This window comes from Filicampus tigris, chromosome 15, assembly GCF_054856515.1.
Source record: "Filicampus tigris isolate MCC_2025a chromosome 15, RoL_Ftig_1.0, whole genome shotgun sequence".
Taxonomy (NCBI): Eukaryota; Metazoa; Chordata; class Actinopteri; order Syngnathiformes; family Syngnathidae; genus Filicampus; species Filicampus tigris.
Genome location: NC_141231.1, coordinates 2,765,773 through 2,789,022, shown reverse-complemented (window position 1 = coordinate 2,789,022; position 23,250 = coordinate 2,765,773). Strand labels below are relative to the sequence as shown.

Here is a 23,250-nt window from a genome sequence, read left to right as displayed (position 1 = left end):
AGCGAAAAATACATATGGGGGATTTTTTTTTTCCCCGACCATTTTGGAATACAGCTTCAACAAAAGAATAGTAGAAAAAGTGATATTCTTTATAGGCACTATATAAATTGACTCAGCAATATTAATTTGCTCTTTAACTCTCTCCTTGTTAAATTCTGGTAAAATATAATTTTTATTACAACATGTGTACCAGGTTTGTGAAGGGTGCTATGGTAGGATTTGCCAGTTGCTGAAATTATTTTAATGTTTGTATTCATGTGTCATTAATAATTTTTATTTATAACAAAAAACACAGTCATTAAAAGTTACCATCATGCATTTGCCAAGCCCTCATTGTCGTGAAATACTGTCCATCGTTCTCATTTTATGCAAATGAGAGAAAGCATATTCTATGAAATTATGCAAATGACCTTGGCCTAGTTTTTGAAATTCTGTTTGGGGGCGTGTCAGACGGTTACTGAATATTCAACAACATACAGCCTGTTATGGGCTTTTTGTGTAGGTGTGGTTTGAATTTTTGAGCATGAATGGATGACTCCACCTTCAGAATGCAGAGACTGTTTTGGATTTTACACGGTAATGATAATGGTGCAATTATCACTTACCATTCCAATGTTTACAAATCATTGTAAGATACATACATGTACTATATGTAGTTTCTATTCCCTCAGGTGAGCTGGTGCCCAGCTGTGTTGTGTGAGAGGCAAGCTACGCCCTGGACTGATCGCCAGCCAGTGGCAGGTCACATATAGCCAAACAACTGCTCACACTCATATTCACACCTATGAACAATTTAGGTCTTCAGTTAATATAATATGCCTGCGGCTAAATCACGGCTAACCTGTTTTCTGAAGCTGAGCCATGATTGGTCATTATCTGAGCCCTGGGCATCTGTGATGTCATATTCAGTCGACAGAAGTGACAAAATGGCCGCCCCCAGAAATGGCTAAAACAGGTGGATTTTTGCTGCTTAACTCATATTCCACAAACACAATATTGATCAGAATGCCGTGTTTCAACTAGTAGGCTTGCATAGAACATATTTTTGAAAAAAAACATGTTTTTTGTTGACTTTCACTTTAAGCACATCAGCTATACTCATGATAAACTGCTATTCCATTTCTTGGAACAAATTAGTTTTTATTCACCAGTATGAGCTTAGTTGAGTTTTAGTGACACAAAAAAGAACTTAAAAGGATACTTCACATACGTACACCATTTGGAGAAGTTAAAAGGTATTATTTTGTCTGTAATTGATTTGGTATCGTCATTATTTTTCATGTTCATTTAATAACTTTAAAAACTATTTTTAAAATGATAGAACTGGCCGCCTTGTTCATTAAACACGTTACTAGATAACTGTCACGTATGTGTAAAGGTTGGACGAGACTGCACAATAATATTCACACACAGCTTTGCCGATTGGAATGCATCTATAGCATTAATCCTGAAAGAATGAAGCCGTATCATTACCAACCAATATATGATATACAGTTACCGAGTCAGATTGCACTTTTTATGTGAAAAATGCAGCGCCGGATTGTCTTTTGATGGCACAAAATACACTTTGGAGAATGAGAAGACCAGGAAGTTCAGCAAGCAGCACCATGTCTGCCATGTCTTTGCTTTCTGCACACGCATTGGACAATGCTTTAAATAATATGTCCTCCTACCTTACCCGCATGAAGGTTAGAGTGCTGCTTTGGTCCGGTGTCTCAGTGGCTTAATTTATGAGCCTAGAGTCCACTCGCATTGCAGACACACAATGTTGCTGCCTGCGCCCGCCAGGAATCGTAAAGGGTTGAGACAAAGCAGGTACCCCATCAGGCAGTTAAGCTCATCTCCCACTTCTTGCTTGTTAAAAAAACTCGGCACGGCGTTGTTTTTTAATGTCACCCGCGTGGCATGACTCCTCTCCAACTGTAAATCACTCATTGTCCCGGAAATGTTCACTGCAAGTGCACACGTGCCTGCCTGTTCTTCGCAGTCGTGCACACGGAGACTCGACAAAACCTGTGTAAGTACACTTTTTGTAAAAATTGTGGAATAACATGCCAGTGTGCACCTTGTTTGCTGTTTCTGGTTGATCCCCTGAACTATTTAGCTGTATATTATGGCATTGTCTGTTTTCTTCATTTGACATTGCAAACAAATACACAGCTACAGTATATATGCGGACATGACACAAGCAGCATAATCCGCTCTTTCTCTGGGATGGAATGAAAGCATCTATCTCCAGGAGTAGAGTACCAATCGTCAACTAAGCACACACTGATCCCTGAGCTCTGGTCAAGTTCAATATGACGTACGGCTCAGGACCAAACTGATCTTTCAACAAAATATAGGTTCTCAGCTTCACTTCTCACAACACTTCATTTCACCATTTGTGCTTACACATTTCAAAATAAAGTATTTTAATTGATCTTATTTCAAAATAAAGTTCTCTCATTTATTTAATTACAGCTCACTGTATTTCTAGAGATAAACCTGATAGCACCATCAACAACTTTTTCATCATCTGCATGCTCCAATTTTTTTTTTATTAGATAGGTCTCAATGAAATATGTGTTCATTCAGTCTAGTGTCCGACATGTTGATTAACCTCTTCAACAAACCTACCACGTAACAAACATATCTCACTTCGTATGATTTCTGGTCCATGTCGCCATATAAAGCAAACTTAGAAGTATTTTTATGTACACCTAGCAAATATCTTTATGCTCTAACTTAAACTTTTTCACAGTTTCTACGAGTATTTTTTACCCCTTGTTAGATGAAAATCTTGACCCAACATGCTGGGTCAAATCCTCAACCAATTGCCCTGGTATAAATGAATCATATGTCGATGTCACAGCCATATTGAATGTGGCAAAGTGAAGCGGTCTGTGAAGATGTCCCATTCATTTGCTCCTTAAAGATGCATCAAGCCATAACTCATGGGATTAATACTGACCCATTACTTTTGATTGTACTATGTCATTCTAACACCATTTTATAACTATAATTTGCAGGTTTTATGGCGAATATAATGGCCACATAATTGCGGCATGTTAGTGGTGTAATTGCGGCATGCATTGCGGTGGTGTTAAAAATGCCCAGGTACCAAATGCACCTCCTGCCACTGTTATTGATGAATACATATAATTATTATTATTATTATTATTATTATTTTTGGACTATGTAGCTTGTTACAGTTTTCAATCATACTAAGCCATTAGAACATGTTAGATCGACTCTGATCCATGTTAGATGGCGGACGTAACTTCTTTCCTTTCAGTTACTTAGCAGTTATCACCTACTCGGGCATTCCCATCACTGCCACCAACAAGACTGGAAATAAACATAATTGATCACTATTCCTGTCATTTGCCTAATGGATAGATTGTGTGTGTGTTATTTTCTTTTATACTCTTCCATACAGAGTTCCATTAACCACTGCAACTCTAGGATTGAGCAATTTTATTTTCATTAGAAAGGCTCTGGTGTGCATCACATCTCAGACCGATGACCTGTGCGATCTCTGCTGCCACAGTCTGACTCCCCCCTCCTAGTGCACCTATTCCATGCAGCTCCCCAGAACCCCCCCCCACCCCCCCACCCTCCACACACCCACCTTCTGCTGTCACATGTGGTCTCTGCAACCCCCAACACATCTACCCCCTCTCCTAACAAAGCATCCCCCCCTCCTCTGCTCCTCCTGCTATGCCCCACCCCCACACCACCCCTCCAGACTCTCCCTGTTCTCTTGCCTTCCCCTCCTCCCAGGACCTCCAGCTCCACACACAACCCAACACACACCAACGCACGCACACAGATGCACACACACACAGACGCACACACACACACACACACACACCCTCAAAGCAACGCTAGTCACCCCCCCATCCACGTCCGTCACGTCACTGTGCCACCTGGTATTGTTCTTTTGTCATCGGAGGATATATATATATATATATATATATATATATATATATATATATATATATATATATATATATATATATATATCAATAATTCATAAAATGTGAAAATGTGCACATATCTTAGTAATCTATAATCAAAATATTTGGCCAGTAACCATTATGGGATAAAGAAATGTAAATTGGAAAAAAAAACTGAAATTAACAATGTCAGTGCGTGTGCATGTATGTGGGTGTCAATCTTCTCCGAACCAGATGGAGGAGCTGTATTTGTGCACCACAAACCAAAAACACGGTCCACACATTTATCAGCGCAGGGTCGAGGATGACATTATGAAATGCTTCTAGTATACTTTTGGCGCATTAGTTGCTCACTTTTATCTCAGCTCCATGAATGAATCACGTATCACGTATAAGGTATCATTACAAGCAAGAGCACCTGCATTTCCATGTTGACCCACTTTCACTTGTTGTTGTTGTTGTTTTTGATGATGTTGTTATTCTTCTCCTTCCTGTATGTTCCTATTCTTATTCTTATCCTTATTCTTATCTTATTTTGTTTTGCTGGGGAAACACTGCACAGCTGAGGGAGCAAAGTGCAATAGTGGAGACGTGATGTGTTGTGGTAGAACGCAGCGTCCCCATTTGAGAAGCAGAACAACCAGCCAAGAGGAGGGAGGAGGATGAGAGTAGGAAGAGGGAGGAGGAGAGGTGTAGATTAGGAGGGTGAGTCTGAGGGAGGGCCTGTCAGAGGTGCCTCTTCTCTGCATACAGAGCCCTCGTGATCAGCATTAATTGATTTTAAAGAACACCACCAAGTGGCACAGAGCAGAGATAACAGGACTCCAAGATTTTGCAAGAGAGAAATGTCTTATGCATTTCTACATGTTCTGCTAAAGTTAACAATTGTATATGGAAACATAATTATGACAAATGTCTGGAAATGCAAATTATGACAAAAGTCTTTTAGAATAGAAAGAGTGAAAAATCCACTGTGTTTTGACATGAAAACAATAAATGATAATACAATACAAACAATAAATTACTTCCACGTTGATTATGTGAGTTTTAAATATCACAACTTCATTATTTTATCCATGTTAAGTTTTTTTAAGGAAAGACGTTGCCAAGCTGTACACACAATGTTTGTAATGTTTGTTCCTATCTCTTCATCTGAGTGTTCTTTTTCCCCCTCAGCTTTTATGATGATCATCATGTGACCCAAGTGTGGAAGAATCTTAACTCAAGAAAACATCATACTGTTTATAATCCATTGTGGAGGACGACTTTTTTTCTTTTTTTTTAAAGGTCACAAAACACCCATGTTAAACCATGGCTGAAGCAACTGAATTACTTTTAAAAAAATATTATTATACTTTTTTAGTTAGCACTTATGCTGTATTTGCAGTTTTTTTCTTTGTGTCAATATCACTGCAAGGTGCCGTTGGTGTCCTCATCAGAACAATTTCAGTCATTATGAAAATGTATTGGAATAATGAAACTCTGGCATCTTATTATATAAGTGGCCAAACATCCACACACATACCAGTACAATGAGAAGTCTTGTGAAAACCTTCATTTTATACCATTTTGTAAATGATTGGATTTATGTGATTTTAGCTTGTTCCACGCACCACTCTGCTAACTATACTGTATGTAAGTGGTTGTTTTAATGATATCCAATCTTTTTTTAACATGTTTTGTTTTTGTTGACAAAATGTTATTTGATCGAACCATTTTGATGTTGTATATTCCGTATGTCCAGTCGTGTTGAACATTTTAACACTACTTCTGGAACTGCTTTCCCTGTCATTATGGGTTGACTGCCCCTTTAAAAAATCATCTGATGTTTTCAGTGACATTATGACTGCATTATGTCTTTCTTCAATGCAAACAAAAACAGTAGGCAGTTGCAGAAAAAAATATTTGCACTTGTTTCATAATTTTCTGTGTATTTTGTGAGTAGTTGGATGTTGTCAAACTTAACATGTCCACACTGTCATATTAAATCAATTGATATAAAAACGCTTTCAGAAAATTGATATATATAATATTTGTTTAACGGTCAACTTTCTGACTGAATCATGTTGCTTAGTGAAGGTCCAGCATGTTCTCATTAATTAATGTCCACCCTGTCATTGTTCACTCTGTTAGCAAGCTTTCATATGATGCTGTTTGCATGTATATTGCCTGCTTGTATTTCAGTTATTTAAATAAAAAACTGTGGGAGGTTGACCAATAAGTACTTCACAATAATATAACAGCATCTACTTAAAGATGAAGTCAACCCCCCAAAAATCTTTGCAATAGTATGTACTATGCGCCTTCACTAGTCTAAACATGGCATTCTGTTTAATATTGCATTTGTGGAATATGTGTTAAGCAGCAAAATCCACCCGTTTTTAGCCATCTCGAGGGCGGCCATTTTGTCACTTCTGTCGACTGAAAATAACATCCCAGTTGCTCAGGGCTCAGGTAACGACCAATCATGGCTGACCTATTTTCTGAAGCTGAGTCGTGATTGGTCGTTACCTGATCCCTGAGCAGTTGTGATGTCATTTTCAGTCGACAGAAGTGACAAAATGGCCGCCCGCAGAGATGGCTAAAAACGGGTGGGTTAACTCTTATTCCACAAACGCAATATTTATCAGAATGCCTTGTTTCAAATAGTGGGCATGCATAGAAGTTATTCTTCACATATTCTTGTAATGAACATTTTGGGGTTGACCTCCGCTTTAATTCAATGAAGTTCAATGAAATATCTTCATTTTGGGGGGAAAAGGGGAAGTCTCAAATGCACCTTACACTGTAGTGATATTAACACTTTAGTTTGTTTGAGATACCTACCCACTGTAATCTGTTTTTAAATGTAAACTTTTAAAGTCATTGTAGTTGTTAACTTAGTTGTGTAATTTCTTAGAATATAATAATCAGTAACAAAAAGCTTGTTTTCTTGATTGACTATGCCCTGCTGTAAAGTTCTTAAATAATATATATATATATATATATATATATATATATATATATATATATATATATATATATATATATATATATATATATATATATATATATGTATTTGATAACCACAAAGTGTATTACATCCATCTATTCATTGAATAATTATTCTTTTTAAAAGAGCATGCAATCTCTGAAAAATTGGTACATGCTATCCCTTTGAACAAGTCATAAACCTTAAATAAAAGAAGTTAAAATACTGGTAGTTTTATGAATATTTGAGACTAATGATGTATGTGTAACAAAACAGTCCTGACAATCACACCTGAGATTATTTTTTTTATTATTGGTATTATAGTTTTTTTTGTTGTGGTTTTTCGTTTTTTACAAATACTTTCTGCAACAGTTTTACCCGGCAATATACAATTTTTAAGCACAAAAATACAAGAATAACAACAAAATATGCAGAGAATGGCAGAATACTCTCTTTATTTTGGTACACATGGTGCTCATAAAGCTAATGCATGGTTTTCAGGTTATGGCTAAATAAAATTTACCTTTTTTAAAACAAAAGGTCTAACATTATTCTTTTACAAAACAGAGTAAAACTCACAAAACCAAGACAATTTGGAATCATGTTTGACCTTGAATGTTTCAAATAATGGGATTAATAAAGATATACTGTATGTCAACCTCCCAGTGTAACTGTTTCCTATCAGGATTCGATTGTTGGCCTGGATCACAGTCAATGCACCTCAGGAAGAGTTTAGAGTGTGATGTTCCATCTGATGACTAAATTGCTCAGAATGTGCGAGGTCCATTTAAAAAAAAAAAAAATGCGAGCAAAAGAGAGAACAGCAGACATTCAGTCACTTTCATTAAGCTTGCCATTTTTGACAATAGCTAGCAATAGTGTGCATTTGTTTTTAAGGCAACAGAAGTCAATCCACCATCAGACTCGTCCACGTGCGTGTATCTCCCAATGTGAAGACATGAACGCCTGCATGTGATACTGTATATGACACGACTTCTATATTCATACATTTCTCAGTGTTTAAATATGTCTTTCCTGCAAAAATAAAGTCCTTTCCACTCTGACCTTGTAGGGGAAATTGAGCTCAAATACCGGCGACCAGAAAAGTGCGAGTGATGTCATTCCGTATACACCAATGATGAAAATGAGGTATAATTCTTCTTCCCTTCATATTCAATACACTGAGGATACAAATGTCTTGTAGTACATGGCTATGAGTGGTGGTTGTTAACTTAATACATGTTATCTGTAGCTCAGATGGATCTACATTTGGATCAGGCACAGAATGTTCTGTGGGTGCATACATCATGTATTGCAAGAAGCACATCCGATGCCACTGACTCATAACAATATATGGAACACTACTTGGCCGACACGGTATTTTATCGTGTGGTTGTATTAAGTTCTACAACCTTCAGAAGAACATTTATGGTTTCCTGCTGATTTACCTGTTGAAGGTTCCAGATAACTTTTCATCATAATGATGTCAGTGAACATTCACGAAAGCCTGTCCTTTTAAAATGTCTCCATCTACAGAACATTTGTAGAACCACTCTGCATATTTTTTTTGTTTTGTTTGTTCCTTAGGGAACATCACTCTACTCACATTTGGGACCTTTCAATGTTGTCAAATAAATAAGCATTAGCAGTATTTCCCCATCTGTGATGTGTGGGGAACATGATACAGTTGAGCCCGATCTCCCGTAAATAAAGTTTTTGATTCAAAATGCCACAATAGTTCGAGTCCACGCGCCCAGACTGGCCAATGCCTGTTTGCTACAGATCTGCTCCAAGTCTGCCTGCCTGCTCAGCAGCCCTGTGAACCCCGAGCCGAAGATGGAGATCAGGTTGGAGATGTTGGAAGTGTCCGTGTAGTCCGGATTACAGTACGTGTACTCTTCGCGTTTTGCCCGTTTACGCGAGAGGGGAAAATCGGGCACCTCGTCAACGTCGCACAAGCAGCATCCAAAGTCAACCTTTCGTTTCTTGCCGGGGGACTGCGCGCCCTGGCCGGCTTGGAGCGCGTCGCAGCAGCAGTCCTGGTGGAGGTAGCCGTTTTCCACCGTTGTCACGACATGCGTGTCCAAGTCCAACACGGTGGTTTTGTTGCAGTATGCGTTGTTGTTGATGGGGAATTGCTCACAATGTGACACGTTGGAGACCTCCATGCAGCAGCTTCTGTAGTAAGAAGGCTCCGGTTCTTTGCAGGCGTCCCCCGGAGAGGCGCAGCCGGAGAGCGCGCTCGCTGGGCGGCCGTGGATAGTCGCTTCTTCATCGCAGCAAGCAGCTCGCGTCTGCTCCTCGTTCTCGGCGTCCTCCGCGTCCAGATCCAACGGGTTCAGTTCCTGGATCTCGTTGCAAACCGTCATCACCTCCTCGTACTGCTGCATCCTGTAAATCTCCGCGTATTTCTCCTTGATGTAAAGCTGCCTGGCGTTTCTCAGCACATAGGAGACCAGCAGGTTTTTGTGCAGCTTGATGCCGCCTCTCTGAGTCCTGGAGTTGTGGATCTTCATGAGGGAAATGGAGATCAAGCTCTGCGCGTCAACGTCGCATTCCATGGTGTTGATCATAATTATGTTCCTTCAGCGAACTCCGACTTCCAACTATCTCGGGAAGGTTCTTTTCGACTGAGGAGAAAGGTTCAAGTCAGCTCTGTGAAGAAACATTTGAAACGAGGACCCTCCTCTGAGCGCAAGCTAGCAATCATTTGCAGATGCTGTGAAACCACAATATATATATATAGCCAGGAACATGTCCCGCCCCCAGCATGGTGAGCCAATCCAGGGCATAGAGTTGGTTGAGTGACATGACTCAACGCTGGAACTATGTCGCTCCCGACCAATCAGCTTCTGGCGGTTCCTCTGTACCATTCAAATTCCACGCAGGCTGTCTAACAGGAATGTCCTCATTTCAGCGGCCCCATAACTGAAACTTCCAAGAAGCAGTCACTTCCTCGTCGTTGGATATGTATGAACCGGCTGTTCCGGGTAGACATGTTGTAATAAATCCAACTAAGACCGCTGCCGACACAAATTAGTGTCAACCTAGCAGATAATTATTTAAGTTGTACTGTATTTGTTATCACCAAAGGGGTAAGCAAAATCTGGCAACATTTACTTGACGATGATGAATATTGCTTGCGTGTATGTACAAAATGTTTATCTATCTGTCTATCTGTCTATCTATCTATCTATCTATCTATCTATCTATCTATCTATCTATCTATCTATCTATCTATCTATCTATCTATCTATCTATCTATCTATCTATCTATATTAGGGCAGTCAAAATTAAACCATTAACTTTGCAGATTATTTTTAATTATTTGAAGCCTTTAAATAATGTATTCACCTAACAGTGTTTTATTCACGTACTGTGGCGACCTCTAACCCCTGCCCACATGGGCAATCAAACTGGTGCGAAGATAGACAAACACGGACTACATACTGTAGGTGGCTTTACTTTCAATTTACTTGTTCGACACTTGTTGGAGAAATCAAAAGCAATTTGCGCACTTTGTAAAGCCAAATTCAAATAGTTTTACGTCTTTGGCATCTCCTCTCAGAGCAAAGTACCCTACTCAAGTTACCTCCACGGGTCCACGCAAATCAACGCTGCTGGAGTGTGGTGCTAAACTAAAACCTGTAAGAGAGTAGTTTTGAGAATTGTTTCTATGATAAGAATATAAGAAATAGCTGAGTCAGTTTTGACTGTTTTGCTCAACAGTTGTATTTTCCAAGAGAAAAATTATATTCAAGGTTCAAAGGAAGCTATTAGAACAGTCTTTGAATTGAAATATACTTTCTGTTTGATGATTTTACATCACTTCAAAGAGAATAGTAGAAGTAGAAAAATGCGATTGAGATCAACTTTAAAAAATGTAATCACTTTATTTGTAACCCACCTTTAAAGTGGAAGTCAACCCAAACTTTTTTTTAAAGAATATGTTCTATGCAGACACACTAGTTGAAACAAGGCATTCTGATTAAGCTTGTGGAATATGAGTTAAGCAGCAAAATCCACCCGTTTTTAGCCATCTCAGGGGGCAGCCATTTTGGCACTTCTGTCGACTGAAAATGACAAAATGGCCGCCCCCGGAGATGGCTAAAAAAGGTGGATTTTGCTGCTTAACTCATATTCCACAAATGCAATATTAATCAGAATGCCTTGTTTCAACTGCATAGAACATACTCTTGAAAAAAAAATGGGGGTTGACTTCCACTTTAATTAGCAGTGCAGTTCTACACCAGTTTGCCATTGTTGTTCATACCTCATCAAAACTTTAGCTGACATTAAATTGTGACTCCTGCAAATGGCCAGCGGCCAGTCCAGGGTGTATAGCTCTCACCCAAAGACTTCTCCTCCATTGCTTTTCTAAACTGCTTATCCTCATCAGGGCGAGCAGAAGCTATCCAAGCTGACTTGAAGCAAGAGGTGCGGTAAACCCTGGACTGGTTGCCAGCAAATCGCAGAGCTCGAATTGAACAGCACAAAACAACTGATACAATTTTTTTACTTATTTAAATTATTGAAGTGCCTTGGAGGAAAAATTCCCATCAATATGCGTTCTTCCCAAGAACATGGCTGTAGAGTGCATACACTTGTACACTAAGGCCACACTATTGCGGACACGAAGCACGTGAATGCCCCATATGGCCACTAGATGGTGGCTTGGGGGGAGGAGAAAATACTGCAGAGTTCCAGTCAAGAGTTCCTTTCTTTTGTGCTTGATTCTGAGAAATTTGAGTTCAGGCATATTATTGAAACGATAGAGGCTACCGGGATTATGTCATCATCTTAATGACCTTCTTTGAAACACAATGTATATTTTATTTGCTGAAAATTCATGAACGTTGAATGTCTACATATCAGGTGGAAAACATGACTACAAGTGTTAGTAATGTTTTACAGCATCTGTGACATTTGTGTATTAATAGCTATATGGGAAGTGAGTGTTATTTTTTTTATTTTATTTTACAGTGTGTTGACCCCCACTGTCATCACTTCACAATAACCACACATGATTGAACAGCACCAAGGCATTCTAACATGCATGCCAGACATTCATACTAGCGCCATAAAAATCCCCCTGTCTTGTTATTTTCTATCATTTGTATTCTTCTGAAATACAATACATTTGCCATACAATGAAAGTATATAGTTGACTCAAGGACAACATTGAAAAATGAAATGACTTTCCACCCTTACAAGTTACCTATGTTTATGACTTTTCATATCAATACACAGATTTGGCTGATTGAAAGGTATCAGCAGTGCAATCATTTAACCAAACAACACAGATCTGTATTTGTCAATGGGATACTATATACTAATAAACGTCAAAGCAGAAAAAAAAAAAAATTGTAGTGCGGAAGAGAGCCCACACTGACTGAGCAATCCACTCAGTGGCACAGAGCCTGAAAGCAGCATTGCAGTGGCCTCTACAGATCAATCATAGGTTGAAATGCTTGCCAAATGAGTGCAATAACCTGTGTTGAACCTGTAGAGGCCAGTACAGCCCTAGTTTTCTGCAGTCTGATTAGTAATTTGTGACTGTTCCTAAATTCTCCCCTTGAGGAGAAAGTGACTTCATACCCTGCAGAGCCCGCCCAAACATTTATTTTCATACAGGATGAAGGCAGGGGAGTGTGGCAGCTCTGTGAGCAACTTTGACTGCGAGACACCTGATTGTCATGTTTTCACTGGATGATGAAGGTTTGATGCAGAGGGCGACTCATTTGTCTTCCAGAGGAGGTTGCTTTCTGCTAAGATGAATCTGTTACCGCTATGATGGCTTTTCTTCATTTTCATGAAGATTTCCCCTCACGAGATGGAAGCCTGTGAGGATGAAGAAGCCGATGTGCATCGTCACGGAATGATCACTTGAGACTCTAAAACACGGGTGTCGAACTCCGGTCCTCGAGGGCCGCTATCCTTTTAGATGTTTCCCTCCTTTAACAAACCTGATTCAAATAATCAGCTCATCAGCAAGGTCTGTGGGATCCTGATAATGATTGTGATCATATGAATCAGGTGTGTTGGAGGAGGGAAACATCTAAAACATGCAAGGCAGCGGCCCCTGAGGACCAGAGTTTGACACCTGTGCCCATATGCCCATAGATATCAGACAGTGAGAAACAAGCATCGAGCATTAAAGTTAAAATGTGTAATATTGTCTCATAAAATAACATATTTAACATTTAAAATCATTTCAGTTACAGTCACTAGCAAATTAATAGAACTGCACCTCTTTTGTTGCCATGGCAACTGAGCATCGCCTATGTTTGCTATCTTTAAACGTGAAGGACCACCCTGTAGAGACTTATGTCGTTTTCGTGCGAATGACATTGTTGTGCAGTGCTTTGTACAAACTTTGCAAATTGGGACATGGACACATCAACACATTCAGTTACAATGATGCCATATGTGGATATACTTTCAGTTGATTCCTCCATGCATTTCTGTTTGGCGTTTGCATGTTCTCCCAGTTCTGGTGTAGGTTTTCTTCTTTGAAGAAATTTCCCAGAAGGTATGAACGTGACTTGCTGGGCTCCAGCTTGCTGACCCACAAATGTGTTGACTTCCGAAGTAGATCAGTGGCTCCCTTTGTGTTGGAAGTAATTGTCACTGCTGCGCCTTAATCACTGACGCATGGTGAAAAATATTCAAATTAAAAATCAGTTGTGGTAAATATAAGTAAACCAACTTAAATCTGCCTGATAGTAAGTTTTAACTGATTTCAAAAGCAGGAAAAAGAGGTTTAAATTATAAATTATAACTCACAACTGCGCTGAGCCGGGTTTGCATGGAGACTTTTTTGTTATTGAAATTATTCCGCCTGACACTTTGCTTTCATGTCATGTGATTTATTCTGATCTGCTGTTTACATGCTCAACTACTTTAATCAGAACAGCTGTTTTACAGTGATGTGACACATGCAGATCAATGTAAACATCACGTGATTTCTAATGGTGGAGTTTAAAAAAAAAAATTAGCACAGTAGTTGCGATTTCTTTAACACTTATTAAAACAATGTCTTGATAAAAACAAGTTACGAATAGTTTGAAACAAGTTCGCCCATCACAGAAAAACTCTGGTAGGATGCTTTCATTTTCAAGTGCCTAAACAACGTTACTATGCATTTACGTCAACACAGAGCAGCACAGACCAGACTCAGCTTGGCTTGACCTCAAAAAGTGGCTGACAAAGCCACAGTGTGATTAGCAGCTCGTTTTTATGTATTGCACCAAAATTTGGCCATCAACACATACATACGCACGTCACGGTAATATGCTTTTGTTTTGCGCAAAGACAAGCTCACGCACTATACATTCATACATACAGTACTTCCATATACATATATATATATATATATATATATATATATATATATATATATATATATATATATATATATATATATATATATATATATATATATATAAATATATATATATATATATATATAGACTCTATGGCGCTCCTGCCATATTTCCAAGGCTGATGAATCAGGTTTTGTAAGGTATGGAGTCATTTTCCGGAGTCGACCTTGCCAATGTTATCATTTACAGCCACTCATGGCAGGAACATCTGAGCCATTTGAAAATTGTTCTTGACCGGATCAAGCAAGCTGACCTAACGATAAACCCAAAAAAGTATTCTCTGGCCAGGCGAGAATTACAGCACTTGGGCCATATCCTGGGAAATGGGTTGAGTCAGTGAAATGGGCCTGGTGGGTTGGTACAGGCAGTTCATGAGGGACCTCCCGTGCAGCATCCCTTTCGGACCTTACTTGTGCCAGCAAGATTAAGTGGACGTGGGAGAAGGAGCAGGAGAGGGCATTCCAGGATCTCAAGGAAGCTCTGTGTCATGAGCTTGTTCTCCAAAGTCCAAACTTCCATCTACCATTCCATTTACTGTACAGACCGATGCTTCTCACGGAGGAATCAGGGGAGTTCTGCTGAAAGAAGGTGAGGACAAGGAAATGATTCGCTGTTTGTGCTTATCATAAGCCTTAGCGCCAAACACTGTACAAATTCCAGGCCTACATGTGGGTGTGGATTTACCAGTAATATTGCACCCTGGACCTTATCGTCTCAGAGTGTCTGGTTCCAACCTCACATTGTGCCGTTTTCTTCATTCTGCTAGGTTGTACTAGTAGGCTATCTGCTAGGGAGGGGCCATTGTGGGTGTGTGTGGGTGCGCGTGTGTGTGCATGTGTGAATGCGTGTGCACGCATGCATGTGCATGTGTGTGTGTGTGTGTTTGGAGTGCAGAGGGTGTGCATCTCCCCTAAACACCCGCTAGATACCATTATTTAAACGGACGTTTACACAAGACTTTCTACCTCAAAATAGATCTGAAACACTTATCTGAAACCCTTCTTATAAAACTCGACCACCAGCTCAGTCTGCTAATTCTGAGGCACAGTTCTGGGAACACTGGGATGTTGCTGAAGGCGTTAACTAAGACAGTCACACAACATCCAGAGCCTTGAGGAACTCCGGGTAGATCTCATCCAGCCAGGGGCCCTGCCAAGGAGTGTTTTGAACTAACTCAGTGAATTAGTCCCAGAAATAGTGGATCCCACCTCTGAGATCTCAGACTCTGCTTCCAGCATGGAATATTTATAAGGGCTGTGCTCGAATTGGTAGTAATTCGAATGGGGATTTCAGTTGGCGTGGAAAAGTGAACATTAAATCATAATTCTTGGACTCGGATCAGAAAGAATCTTATAATATTTTTGAGAGTGTTGTCACTTGAATGTGGAGCTCAATACGTGTGATGTAGGTATGAAGGAAATGCCCATGCATGCGTCATGTGGAGGCAGGTGGGCTCCTTTGAGTGATACTCCCGGAAGTGGATGAGTGCGTATGTGATCAGTTACATATATGGTCATTGAACCCCATCTCGACATTGTATCAACACCTCTGTCGTTAATTTGCTGCCAGCCACTCACTCACTCCATCACGCAGAGCAACAAATGAATTGACAACTTCAACCCAGGAAAGACTGTCTCCCCAGCTGGTTAGCTAGCTTGAATATAGGATGTAGCCTGCCCGCAAGAATGAGGGTTAGCTATTATGTACAGCACCAATCGGCGCAATAAGTGACCCAGATTCTATCTTTGGCTACAATGCAATGTGGGCTCATGGTTAAAGTAAGACATTTTAAACTCAAAAGGAAAACTTTAGATGTTTCAGGAGTTCCCTAGCTACATTTTCAAATAAGTAAATGTGATGCTTTGAAAAGCACTTTGGGCACTTCCCATTTTGATCAAATTGGAATTTTTATTTGTTGGCCTAAGTCGTGTTTTTTGGTGAACAATGCAAAAGATACAAATATAATCAGAACTCATTCACCGACATCAACACCAATAGCAAATCAGGATTTTGGGTGTGATTCCAAGCTCTATTATTTTAAATTATTTTGTGTAAACCCAATCAAGAAAATTAAAAAATGTTTACCTTTATATCTATAAAATGTCATTATTATCGATTTAGTGATGCCTTGAGATACAAATGACTCAACTTTTGATACACGTGTTAACATTGAACCAGTTCTTTGTTTTTACTTTCAAGCACGCAGTTTAGATACGAGCACTGTATGGTGGCAGTGACTCTACTCACTTAACAAGCAGCTGTTTCATACTGTTATGGAACAGTACTTGTAGGAATTGGTTTCAAGCTAGTTATCTCCTCTTCCAGTTAAAGTTCTGTCAGACAGAACATCAATAAAATAGAATTACATTTCCTGTATTTAAAACATCCTTAGCCTTTCAGTCCACTAGCTTTATGCTAATGCTAAATGGAATCTATGCTGCAGTGCTATAACCTTTTAAGCAACGGACTGGACACAAAGAGTGTGGCAACACATGTAAACTGCTGAGCTAAAGAGGAGATGAGATGTCTCAGTGAACAGCATATGTGTCTCTCTGCTTGTTTTATACACTGAAAAAATGATGGTTGAATTTACTCAATTTTATTTTGTCAAGTGGTTGTAGTAGCAAAATAAGGCAAATGTTGCTTAGGCAACACTCCAAGCAATGAGCCTTATGTTATTTGTACCTGTAACATCCTTCCACTTAATGTAGATATGTTAACATCCATCCACCTGTTTTCTGTACCATTCATGCCGCTGTGTGTCACAGGAACCCTCTCCCAGCTGATACAGTATTTGGTGAAAGGCATACTACAGTGTACATTAGAGACACACAACCATTCACAAAGTCACAGAGTTGGAATGGAAACATCACATTTTGTAGTCTTCTTAAAAATATTTACAGGTAAACCTTCATGATAAGTCTGTATTCCAACATCTTTTGCAATCATATTCTTACATGACAGTTTTCCTTCTCTTCCTACAGTACATCCATGGTCTTTTTCTATTTTCAGTCTTGTTGCAGCTGCACTGCTCTCCTCTCCCCCTCACCCATCTCTTCCATTTATGTTCTCCCCTCATCGTTTCAGCCTCACTGCTCAATTGTTCACCACTCCCCCGCTCTTATTTTCAGCCCTCTGTCTCTTCCTAAGCATGTTTATCTCTCTTATGTGTCTCAGTATTGGGGGGCATTTGCAGGTGTCAGCAAAGCACAGGTTGATTTCTACTTTCATCTCCCATCTTTCCCTCCTTATTAAGGCCCAATTGCCATTCTTGGTTTGCTATTGCCACAACTAGCACACCTCTTTTTTATCACCCTTTCTTTATGTCTTATTGATTTCAGAATTTCAAGTATTCCATTAATCTACGCCCAATTACTGCACTTTATTCCTCCGTGCACCTGCCTCACTTCCACTTGCACTGTGGTTTGTATACAAAACACATATACTGTACACTGGAGTGTTTACTGTGCAGCTCCTGTCAACAACCAAGGCTAACGACAAAATTTAAAGATACACATTCAGGTATGTCCCGAAGGTAATGCAAAGAGAGAGTGGATTAAGCGTGTGCATTTGCAGAAAATGAGAAGACAGATGAAGCTGAAATTGATAACAGTAGTCTGAAACATTTGTGCAGGTTATTTGGGCTAATAAATAATGAATAATAAAGAATGAAGTGAGGCTACATTGAAATCTTGCTAAAACCTGGAAAACTGCAAACTCCACCTTTAGTTGCAAATTATTTAGCACATAACCAAACTACAGCTCTGCGGACCCCTTTTAAGAACCACTACAGCTTGAAATGACTTAAAGTAAATAGCACTGTTAAATAAAATTAGGAGTCATGTAGGAAAAAAAAAAATCTAAAACCGCTAACTTCATAATGCCCGTTCCTAGCATGAACTGCCAACTGGAAGGAAGAAGTGCTTTCTTCTTTCTCTTGCCTATACCATCCAACAAGAATGTTGAAGGACTCATTGCACTTTCTGACACGCTGCTCTTGCAATTGCTAGCTTGTACCGCCCACAATCGAGCACATACACAGACACACAGACGAACCCTCATTACTCTCTGTGGCAACGTGCTGAGAGATGTTTTCGAAATGAAAACACTGCTTTTAAAAGCACTGTGCTCGTTTTATTTTTACTATAAGGAGGATTTTACAAGGCAGCAGCTGTCAAAATTTGATGGATGACCCTTAATGATGTCATCAGCTGTCAAAATTTCATTAATTCACAATGATTTATGACCCCTAATGATGTCATCCGCTGTCAAAGTTTCATTAATTCACAATGCTTTATGACCCCTAATGATGTCATCAGCTGTCAAAAGGTCAGTAATTAATGGTGATTTAGGACCCTTAATGATGTCATCAGCTGTCAAAAGGTCAGTAAATAACGATGATTTATGACCCTTAATGACATTTTAAAGACTTGCAGCTGGGGTTTATGCAACAGTTAGGGTCAAAGGTCACTAATTAACGGTGATTTATGACCTTTCATAGCATTTTAACAACTTGCAGCTGGTGTTTACACCCCAATTGAGGTCAAAGGTTACTCATTAATAATGGTTTATGACCCTCAATGGCATTTTTATAACTTTGATTGAAGGTCAAAGGTTACTAATTAGCGATGATTCATGACCCTTAACGGCATATTGATGACTTGCAGCTGTTGTTGACAAGGTTTCATGTTCCAAGTAAGGTCAATGGTCACAATTAACGAGGATTTAAGACCCTTATGGCATTTTTACGACTTGCTGCTGGTGTTGACACAGGTTCATGGCCTTATAAACGTCAAAATAGATTAATAATGACTTAGAGTTGTTGCTCGAAAGAGTTTGCACCTAAGGTACATGCCCCCTAAAACAAATAATAATAGATCATTAGAGAAATTACGTGATCGGGGGGGAGAGGTCTGATTGGGACGGCGAATTCTAGTGATATTGTGTAGTGATATTTGGTCATATCTTGGTGAGGGGAAGAAAAGCGGGTATGAACATTATGATCAACGAGAGGAGCATTACTGTTCACGTGGGCCGATCAGGACCCGGTCCAATCCCGGATGAACCGTGCAAGAATCAGATGTTTTTGCGTCGTGTTCAGCACCCTTTGACCGAGGTTTTGGAGCAGAATTGGCTTTTGACTTCCTCTGAAACGTGGGGCTTCAAATTCCTGTATGAGATGGGTCAGCTGTGCCTGTATAAGAAAGAAGAAATAAAAGACAGAGTGAAAATACCTTCTCGTTTAGGAACTCTGAATTCGAATTACTGGGGGGTATTAAACCATCTGGTGCCCGGGGTCACACAGGAATAAAGGCGACCGTGTGAAACCTGGCAAAATTTAAACTTCATCTGGATATCGACGACCTCGCCATGTGGACGCCGGTTCTTTAAGGTGAAGATACAACTCTGCGTGGGTCTAGAGAGGGGGGAGGGGGAATGTATACGCCAGAATGATCTGGATTTTATACTGGAATCTTTCAACAGTGATTGTTTATCCAGATCCTTCACCTACCAATGGCGCAAATGGTTGAGAAGATGGGCGTGTACTGAAAGAAAATCACCGCCCTATTTCATAGCAGTCGCTTTTGGTGTGACGTTGTGGGTGTGAAAAAAGTGCTGAAATTTGACTAGCCACACCCACGGATAGACCTCTCAGACAATAAAAGCCAGCGCCTCCTGAAAAGCCACACCCTACTTTCCAAGAACCCCGCCTACACAAATGCCCACAACTGCGACTCAGTGGTATAAGGGACTAAGTCTCTGATCTGATCATACTAAGCCTGAAAAAGCCGACGACAACAATGCCTCCACCAACGACTCTCCCTCCTTGTCAGTGAACATCTTACCTGTGGGGGAGCAAGATGAAACCCGTTTTGCTTGAAAGGTGAAGTCTTCAAGTTTTCTTCACAATCATTATTTTTTGCGTAATATGTGGTTTGCACTGATTTCATTACTTTTTACTAATAATGCCATTCGCTGAAAAGGAGAAGGCCTTTTGTGTCTTTGACTTTGGTAAGAATGAATCGTGCACACGTGTTCAACGCAGCAGTTCAAAACACCTTCCAGTGGAGCCCCTGAAAGTGTCATCATGTCATCTTCCAAACCGCTTATCCTATACAGGGTCGCGGGGAGTTGCTGGAGCCTATCCCAGCCGTCAATGGGCGAAGGCAGACTACACCCCGAACTGGTCGCCAGCCAGTCGCAGGGCACACATAGACACTGTCACTGAGCGGGAATCGATCCCACGCTGCGCACACAACCCAGGCGTGTGTACCACTACACTATCAGGGACTCGACATCCCCCTGAAAGTGAAGACTCGGATAACTAAGACCTTGTCAACTATCAATTATGATTTGCTTGTTCACGTTTGGCAAGAAATGGAATACTGTTTTGATGTGTGCCATGTAACCAAGGGCTCGCATTTTAAACATTTCTGAAAATTCGAATAAAACATTAATTTCTTGAATTTTTGTGTTCAAATTTTTCAAAAATAGCTTTTGAGAAATACTGTATAAGTTGGGGTTTCTTATCTTCAGCAGTCATTGAGATATGAGGTAACATAAAGGGACACAGACTTATGAAACAACTTTTATTAATACATACATACATACATACATACATACATACATACATACATACATACATACATACATTATCGATACCGCTTATCCTCACAAGGGTCGCGGGGTGTGCTGAAGCCTATCCCAGCTGTCTTTGGGCAGTAGGCAGGAGACACCCTGAATTGGTTGCCAGCCAATCGCAGGGCACACAGAGACAAACAAACATCCGCACTCACAGTCACACCTGGGGCAATTTAGAGAGTCCAATCAACCTACCATGCATGTTTTTGGAATGTGGGAGGAAACCGGAGTACCCTGAGAAAACCCACACAGGCACGGGGAGAACATGCAAACTCCACACAGGGAGGCCGGATCCGGGATCGAACCCACGACCTCTGAACTGTGAGGCGGATGTGCTAACCAGCCGACCACTTTTATTAATATTTGTCCAAAATTTTCCTATAAGCAAAATTTGAAATTTAATACAGTAATCATTTACAGAGATCATTCTACGGCAACAGTAATGAACAAGTGAAAAATTAAGGTGTTCAAATGCCAGTTTTTTTAAATAAATATGATAAGATATGAATCACAAGTTTCAACATTATTTTGGCTTGTAAACTTTACAACTCAACAGATTAAAAAAAAATCTTTGAATATATTTTTCCATGTGTTTGGGATACAGTGGTACCTCTACTTATGAAATTAATTGGTTCTGGAAGAAATTTCTTAAGTAGAAAATGTTCTAGGTAGGGACGCGTTTTCCATGTAAATGCCCTAATCTGTTGCAAGCTCCCCAAAATTCAGACATAAATGTTTTACAAAGCATAAAAATGCATCAAAACATGTAACAAATACATGTTACAATTACATAATTTCACAATAAATGAGAGTTGTGCATAATGTAAAAAACAAAGAATAGAGTAAAGAATAAAAATGATGTTCATTTAAGTTTTTATTGCTGTCCTCATTGCTTTTTGCTGTCTTTGGTTCATGTTCTCTCTCAGAAGTGTTTTTTGCCTGGCGTTTTGTAAAGAACTTATTTAATAACGTGGCCAAACGCATCCCTTTTTCATACTTTTCTATTACCTCTTGCTTTGTTTGTATGGACAAAAAAAGAAGATTTTCTCCTTTTTTCTTTTCTTTTCACGTAAAACTATCGGAACACCTCATGGCCCGAGAGGCGAATGACGAGGACGCTGCATATCTATCTATCTAGACCCTCTGGCCTGGCTGGATGCCCATTTTTGGGGCGGGGGTGGGGGCTGACAAATATAGTAAGCCTGCATAAGGAATAAAAACAGTGGAATAACGTCATGCAAAATATAATGTAGTTTTGTATATGATTATTTGCTTTTATAAATACAGTATTTAAAACAGATTAAAATGTTTTTCTTGGGTTGATCATACATGCAGCATTTAGTACACATGTGGCATTTGCCATAAACCTTTTGTCCTTTGAGACTTCCTGTAGCGAGGATGGGGGTGTGTCGTGACTGGGCAGGCAAGGGTCGTCACGTGACGTTCCCGGAGGGGCGTTTTGTCAAGGGGGCGTTCCGTACCGGGGGCGTAGGGGGAGTTCCGTACCGTGGTCTGCCATCTGCAGTCAGATACATTTGCACTAACCGGCCCTCATGCGTGTGACGTGCCAAATTTCATCTTAGCCTACTGAAAGGCTTCTTTGTAGGCTTCTTTCTACTCCCGCAACGGCGAGAGCGACAACTGCCGCATTGATTCACATGACCGACGCATTGTGCTGTTGGTGACAGGACTGCGACACATGCCATGCACATCAGGAAATGTTGCTGCTCTGATCAGTCCATTATGTCACATGTTGCGATGACATACAGTTTTCCACAGAGGAGAGGATGCACCATGCAGCTTGTTGCTGCTGCAAAGCAAACTAGTTTGGCAGCGGCGTGGGTGTTATGTCACGTATGTGTGTGTAAAGAGAAGCTACTCACCCACGTTCCCCTTAGCCGCCACCTTCCAGATTGTTTTCGCAATAAAATTAAATGCATCGTCTAGTCATCTCGGTCCCTTTATGGTTGTTGCAGGCTCCATTGTTGTCGCTGTCTTTTTGAAGCGATGCCCCCCGACTTGGAACCTAACTGTTTCAAAACAATTTGTGTCCACAAGTATAGTCAAGCTGCGCGCAGTACTCAAGGATGACGCCGGCGCATCAAGGTGGAGTTCATGCACTTCTTCTGTCTCGTCTTCCCTTCTTCCGGAAATACGGCGTAGCAAACTTGCTGTGTATAGTGGTTTGCTGGTATGCTTTTATCTTGAAGGCCGGGAAGTGTGAAGGAGGGGAAGTATGGAAAATAAGTAACATGTTGACTGCGACTTCTGGCCGTCTGTTGGACCCAAATAATTATACATACAATACGAC

General features: G+C 40.1%; 1 protein-coding gene and 1 long non-coding RNA gene across 2 annotated transcripts; one reads left to right on the top strand and one right to left on the bottom strand.

Annotated features, from left to right (window-relative positions):
• Positions 1 to 7,341: 7,341 nt before the first annotated feature.
• On the bottom strand, positions 7,342 to 9,636 carry ier5l (immediate early response 5-like). Its single transcript, XM_086054486.1, has one exon. It carries the CDS (start codon positions 9,483 to 9,485, stop codon positions 8,634 to 8,636), a length of 852 nt encoding a protein of 283 aa, XP_085910612.1. The 5' UTR covers positions 9,486 to 9,636; the 3' UTR covers positions 7,342 to 8,633.
• Positions 9,637 to 20,085: 10,449 nt separating this feature from the next.
• LOC147135146 (uncharacterized) lies at positions 20,086 to 20,764 on the top strand. The gene is made up of 3 exons (XR_015089766.1): positions 20,086 to 20,181; positions 20,282 to 20,309; positions 20,418 to 20,764. It is a non-coding gene; the product is annotated as an uncharacterized LOC147135146 (long non-coding RNA).
• Positions 20,765 to 23,250: the final 2,486 nt, after the last annotated feature.